Raw genomic sequence first — 7,348 nt, 5'->3', positions numbered from 1 at the left:
CTAGGGTTTTTACAAATGAGTGATTCAAGTGGAGGGAATGAGATTGGTGAAGCTTCAAATAACAACAATGATTGTGTTGATGGTAAGATTGTCTCAACTAATGATATGGGTTGGATGTTTGATGAGGAGATGTTGATAGAGGAAGGTCACCATTGAAACATCCAGTGTTAGGGTCGTTATAGTCGGGTGTAGGATAAACTAACGACTCTCTGTAGTCGTCAGCCTTTTTGAGATTATTTTGACGACTTTCACCTGCAACTTTTACATGTTATGAAAAATCGTTAGCGTTGTTTGATGAACATTGACGACTCTTTCAGCTAGGTCACGCAGAGTCGTTAGTATTTTTTCTTTTAATGTTGCCGACTCTAGTCTAGTGATTATATATTACTGACGACTCTATCGTTTTCTCGAACAGAAGGCAGTTCAAGTTCAACCCAGAGTCGTTACGCACTAATTTGGGGTCGTCAAACTACAGTCGTCATCTTCAACCTAATATGGCGATGACTCTATTCTAACAGGTTAACGATTTGGGGTCGTCAAACTACAGTCGTCATCTTCAACCTAATATTTACACTAACAGGTTAACGATTTTTCATAGAAAAAGCATGCAATGTAAGAGTCGTTAGGGTATTATTTCTTCGATACTAACGACTCTCACTCTGTAACTTCTATTTTTCAGTTACCAATCTCGATTACACAATAAAAAAACAACCAAAACATCGAATAGGAGGTGGTCGAGTTCACGTACCCTCTAATTGGAGGTGGAGAAGAAAAAGGGAGGAGAGGAAGATGAAGATGAAAAGAGAAACTGATTTTCTCTTTGATTTAATTAGGATATATAGATTAGGGGTCTTAATTAGGGTAGTTAATTAGTGAAACTGATTTTCAATTAATGAAGGGTAAAATAATATATTCATATTGCGATATTTACACCCCTACAAACAAAATTCCATGGCCCCGAATTAGAAATTATGGCCCCCAATTAAACTAGGATATAAAAGGTACACGATAATCCGCCTCAAAAAAAAATATAAAAAATAAGAAAAGGTTCACGGTAATGTATACCTAAGAGTTATATGTGCGCCAATAGTAGATTCTTCATCGTGAAAGTTGGCCCTTGTGTCTCAGACAAGTAACATCATCTCCAGTCATAGCGATTCATTTGAAATCTATTGACTAAATTAGAGACACAATACTCTAAATGAAGCAATGATATACATACCTCAGCACCAAAGAAATCCTTCTCTCAGCACCAAATGATATCATCTCAATCTGCCTACTCCCCTCTTATATCAACAACTTCCTCATCATCACTTAAAAATCTCTCTGGTTTGAACTACATTGGAACTTTCCTCAGCTATCATAAAATTCATTGCAGCACCTTGTATCCAGTTTCTTCAGGAACTGGATGACGAAGACAAGATGAGCTGGTGAGCATCTTCTTAGTCCTTCTAACCACTGCTTTCAAATATGGCATCCTTTGTAATTACACCTCTTGGATCTCCCTTCTGATTTCAGAACACTTCTGATTTCATCCAATAAATTTGATTGCATATTTTGAGAGTATTAGCGCACCATGATCCATCTAATGCAGATGATGCTGACTCTGTACCTCCATCCAAAATCTCAGAACAGAAACAATTTCATGGTCATTCAAATTTCTACCACCACCTTCTTCAGGTGAGACATTAGGCGTGGATTTAAAACCAATTAGCCATGGGAGGGTGCTTAATATCAGTATATTTATTGGACCTGGTGGAAGTTTTATGGAGTTGTTGGAGAATACTAAAGAGTGACTTTAAGGGCGGGATGAATAAACAGGGTGAGCAATATGACTGTCAAGATGAACTCCATAAGTGACTCCATAAGTGAACAAAGAAGAAGAAGAGACTGGATATGAGGTTGTAAAACTACATATAGAGATAGCGTAAGCCGGCCAATTACAACAAAGGGCGAATTGTAATTGTCTGGCTTTACATATTCAACAAACAAATAACTGGAATAGCAACGATTTGTTTTATTTAATTAAAGGATGCTATATAATCATAAAACAAGTTCCTTAAGAATTTCACCAACTGTGACAACATCAACAACTATGTCGAATTCCTTTCTCCTTACTGTAGATTAACAACAACTAGTTTATCAAAATGGACTAAATATTTCAGGCTTAACAAGTGTTTTCTTTTACTATTCAACATTCAATCAAGAATGCTGACTTTTCGTTTATGTAATATATGTTAAAAAGTATTTATGATGTTTCCTTTCAACCAAAGTTCAAGACTCACAATTCAGAAATTCTATATGATTTCCTAGTTACCTTCGGTTTCCATCAATAGCTATTGTGGCATAAGTCATGAGTAAACTACATCAGATTTTGAGTTCTGCTAAGAAAGTGTGTGGTTTTGGTCCTTAATCATGGATAGTGAGACACAATCGACAACATTCATAACTACGAATTCAAGCGTTCATCGTCACAAACATAAAACTTTCATACGATGAAACAAGCACAACATAATGAGACCCTAACATCACATCTATACTCAACAAATAGGAGATAAGAATTAACAAATTGGTGTTTGCTGCAGAAATGAAAACTTAAGATATGCAATTTCTTAAGAAGAAGAACTACAATATCAAGATTAAATTGGTAGAACTGCTGAATGAGATTCCCATGTTGACACTAGTTCTTATTACAGTATAACATTTGTATATCGATGTATATAATTTCATCTATCTATATCTATGCAAATTCAATAAACCAAGATGAAAGCTGATTGTAATAGATTCATGGCAACCCTGAAACACATAATATAGAAAATGATTATAAGAGATTACCAACATTTTTCATCACTTGAACCTGCCACAGTCACCATCAAAATCATCATCAGTTAGTAAATCTTCAATTTCAGAAACTTCAATCCTAGAAGAAGCTTGTTTAGCCCATTCGACAATTTTCTCCGCTTCTCTATTAATCTTCTCTTGTTCTCTCATCACTTTTTTTAACTTCTTTTTCTGTTCTTTCAATGAAAATGAAGTTAAATCAGAAATCAATTCATTATCTTTATCCCATTCAAATGGGTCCATTTCAATTCCTCTTGAAACCCTAGTTTCTTTTCCTTGTTTCCGTATTACCTTTTTCGGAGAACACCAAAAGAAACAATTTTGCTTTGCTGAAGATGAAGATGAATTTTCTCGAGAAGAATCAGAAGAACTAGAACAAGATCTAATAAACGCTTGTTTTGATTTAGGTTTAGAACCAAAACTGGAACTCTTTTTCACCTGATTTGAGATTGACGGTGAAGAAGCAATTTCTTTATTTGGGGATAACACTTGGCTTTGAGGGATTTCAGTCTTAGGATTAGTTCCTGGAAATGATTTGAGTTTGGAAAATCGCTTTTCGATATCAGTAGTAGGACCAAAACTAGGATTTGGATTTGATGGAGACCCAATTTTTTGATTTGGGGATAAACTTTGTGTATCTTCTACTGATTTAGAAACTGGGTTTTGAGGGATTTCTAGTTTACGATTGGTTCCTGGAAATGATTTGAGCTTGGAGAAACGACTTTCAAGATCAGTAGGAAGGGAAGTGTCTGAAATACCTGATAAATTGATGGATGCAATCTGTTCAAGAACACATTGATCCATTGCTTGTGAGATGATGTCTTCGACTGTGGATTCATCGCTTTCAGAAAAGCATGAGAAATCAGCCATGGCTAGACAAACAAACTACAGAAGGAGAGAGGCCCTAGAGGAGGAAAAAGAGTGTGAGAACAGGGAAGTAGGTAGTTCAGACTTTTTGACTGATTGTCACTAGTACCAACGGCTAACTCAAGTCTTTAGAGTTTAGACTTTTTGACCGTTGGGGCCCAGTTTCTTTGGCCTGGAACCCACTTTTGGTACTTGCTATCCCTTTCGGCTTTGAAGCGGTACTGCACTAGTGGGAAAAACCCACTGTGGAGAAGTAACTGGAAGTGGAGGGAGATGTGTCGTTTTTTTCCCTTTCTTATTAATCCACTGTGGCTAAAAGCAACTTCAGTCGTATGTAAGGGTGCACACGGTACGGTTCGGCTCGGTTCTTGTCGAGGCCGAGTACCTGTACCTCCAGATGTCGGTACTGAACTTTTGGGACCGGTACCGGTACCGTGTACCTCGGTTCCGGTACCATCCGGTTCCGGTCCGGGACCGGTACGGGACCGGTACCAGTCGGTACCTTGTTTGGCTTGGATTTTATTGGTCAGGTTTGGGCTGAAACATCTGGAACCCTAACATCCAAAATTTCCTTGGACCTCAACTTGTTTGGCTTCATATTCTTCTTCTTCATCAGCACTAGCCTCACCATCTCTTAAGTGCTGCCTCATTTTCCATTTCACAATCCAAGATGCCCATGATTCTTGCAGCTGCCTTCTTTATCCTGCTCGCTCAGTTGAGCACTGACATCTTGGTCCTCGATCACTTCTTCCTGTATATCTTAAGGTTTTTAGCAATCTCTTCTTCCTTTTCAGCAGTCAAGCAAGATGGTGGCCTTGGGCGCCACAAAAACTGTGAGACTGAAAAGTTTATACATAGTTAGGTTTCAGGTTTCAGCAATTGAAGAGAATAAACAATAAAGATGTTTCTTACCTCATAGACGTGTGATCCCTTGGGGGGGCTGTACAGCAACTTTCCATTGAAAGACGATGTTGAACCCTTTTTTCATTTCATGAATGGAAGTAACAGCAGTTGCAACATATCTGCACATATGACATAATCCAAGAGGTAATTACATTTCTCATCTAATATATGTACCAAATAGAGGATAAAGGATTATGCCCTAATACTCACTAAAGAAATAATCCACATACTATGGTCGGTTCTTTCGGTCCGGACGGTACGGGACTTATACAGGACCGTGTACCTGTACCTCATCAGCCTCGGTTCCTATTTTATGGACTGGTACCTGTACCCCGTTCCTCGGTTCGGGACAAATATCGGCTCGGTTCCGCCGGTTCCGGGACGGTTCCTCGGTCCAGGTCGGTTCCTGTGCACCCTTAGTCGTATGGGTTTCTATATTCCCAAATATAGTTTTTTCTTCTAGGCAATTTCGTATGTGATGCAGTGGGAGACAAATTCCCAGTATTCCCCCCCCCCCCCCCGAAGCATGCATTTTATTAATCAGTCCTTCTAAACAGACCGCATATTTGACCAACGTGAAAACCGCCCCCTCACATGGGGCGGGCCCCGCCCCACAGAAGATTAGCAGGGGGTCCCATTATAGGAAATCTGTGAGGGAATGGTTTTTCCGGTGTCCATTTGTGCGGTCTGTTAATACCTTTTGTTTATTAATAGAAGATTAGGTCACAATATAACGTGGGTATGTGGTACCTACAGAGAGTCGTAGAAGATAACTTGACTAATACAAACCGGGATTGTCTGGTCCCAAATTTTGGTTGAAAAGTTTCCCATTTGACTTCCGTCTGCCGCATGGTTGGCCAAGCCATCATTTCATTCTTTGTAGTTGTGTTGGATAGGGGCCTGCGGAATCTGCCGTATTCTATATTTTATTTCTTCAATCATCCCTGAGATGTGCCACTGGGGTTCAGTAGCGGATGTGACGAAAAGCATAAGGTTTTCTGAGTCCGTCTCGAAGAGAACTTTTGGCCATTGCCTTTCTATTGTTGTTCTTGATGCCAAAAGCAGAGCCCAAGTTTCTGCAGTTAAGGTTGTTGTAATTCCTAGAGGTTGAGCTAAAGCCATAATTATTCGTGCTTCAGAATCTCTGCAAATGAAACCCGCACCTCAAAACCCGGATGCCCCCTGGTCGTCCCATCTGTGTTAATATTAATCCAATTTAAGTTTGGCATGGACCATCCTACCGAAATTGTTGAGATCCTTTTGGCATTTCTTGAGTGGTTAACTACCGGCGAATCTCCTGGTAACACAGGAGGTAAGGATTCTATTGCCACCGAATATTCTTGTTGTTGTTTTTTCGCCCAAGCTAGGATTTCTTCTGATGTTGTTTGCTTTTGGCAGTAAATTAGTTCATTTCTAGCCAACCATAAGGTCCAGAATAGAAAGCAGACAGGAGTGATGACATATATTGGTGTTGATTGTTGTAGAATTTGGGAAATGGTTGTTTGAGGCGTTAAAGGACATGTGGGGTTATAGTTGGAGTTTGGTAATGCTGATAGCTGAGTGAATAAGGTGTTCCAAGCTGAAGTCGTTGTTGGGCAGTGAATTAGCAGGTGTGACGCTGATTCTTGATTAGCGTTGCATATGGGGTAAATGTCGGAGTTGGTCGGTTGGATGTGATGTAGGAGAGAGAAGGTTGGTAGACCATCATTGATTACTTATCACAAGAAAAGCTGAATATTTGGTGGACACGGTAAAGTCCACGAGAATTGTGTGTGTGTGTGGGGGTGGGGGGGGGGTGAGTAGGTTGACCTTGGGTTAGACATTTGTATCCCGATGAAGTAGTGTATTTTCCAGATTTTGAGTGAGGCCAGATTATTTTGTCCTGGGGGCTATCTTGGGGTAGATGGATGTTTATTATTTTTTGAGTTGTAAGATTGGGTAGGGTGTTTAATTTTTCCTGGTTCCATTTATGAGAGATCAGATCAATGATATCAGCTACTTTCTGGATAGGGTAAGATTGGGCTGGGTCCAGGTTTGGGGAGTGTGGAATCCAATTGGCTTCTATTGGTGTTGATAACCCATTTCCAATACGATGAAAAATCAATTGTTGCATGAGAGGGACGAGTGAAGCTAATTTTCTCCATTGAGCACTGGAGGAAGACGGTATGGTATCAATGCCCTGTAGAATTCGTTGCTGGTTGAGATATTTTTCACTGCAGAGACTTCCACAGATGGAGTTAGGTTGTCCATGTAAATTCCAGATTATTTTCATGATAAGTGCCTTGTTATGATCACTGCTTTTTCTTATGCCTAGCCCTCCTTCAGATATTGGTTTTGTTACTTTATCCCAGCCAATAAGATGAAGCTTTTTAACTGACGAATCATGTCCCCAGAAAAAATTCCTGGTCATATGATTTATTTGTTTGTGGACATTGATGGGTTGTGTTTGCATTAGGTGGTTTGATGTGGGGGTTAGAGAGGTTTTAATGAGAACTAATCTTCCAGATGGAGTCAGACATTTTGTCATCCACCATTTAGCTTTTCGAGCTAATATTTGAAGAAGAGGCGCAAAGGTGTGATTAGATGCTCTTCCTTGTTTGAATTAGACTCCAAGATAGATTAGAGGTTTTGATGTGGACGACATATCGAAAAATTGTTGCAGATTACTTATCTCAACCGGATTCAATCTCGGATGATGAATAATTACTGATTTGGAAGTATTAATTACCTGGCCCGC

At 39.5% G+C, this 7,348-nt stretch overlaps 1 protein-coding gene across 1 annotated transcript; it reads right to left on the bottom strand.

Annotated features, from left to right (window-relative positions):
* Window positions 1-2,621: 2,621 nt before the first annotated feature.
* Window positions 2,622-3,787, bottom strand: LOC113297556. The gene is made up of 2 exons (XM_026546062.1): window positions 3,133-3,787; window positions 2,622-3,012 (listed from the first exon to the last, which is right to left on the bottom strand). The coding sequence occupies exons 1-2, from the start codon at window positions 3,709-3,711 to the stop codon at window positions 2,848-2,850; spliced, it is 744 nt and encodes a 247-aa protein (XP_026401847.1). The 5' UTR covers window positions 3,712-3,787; the 3' UTR covers window positions 2,622-2,847.
* Between the last annotated feature and the right edge of the window lie 3,561 nt (window positions 3,788-7,348).

The sequence above is a fragment of the Papaver somniferum genome, chromosome 7, assembly GCF_003573695.1.
Source record: "Papaver somniferum cultivar HN1 chromosome 7, ASM357369v1, whole genome shotgun sequence".
NCBI lineage: Eukaryota > Viridiplantae > Streptophyta > Magnoliopsida > Ranunculales > Papaveraceae > Papaver > Papaver somniferum.
The sequence above is the reverse complement of the archived record's forward strand: the minus strand, read 5'-3'. Positions and strand labels throughout refer to the sequence as shown.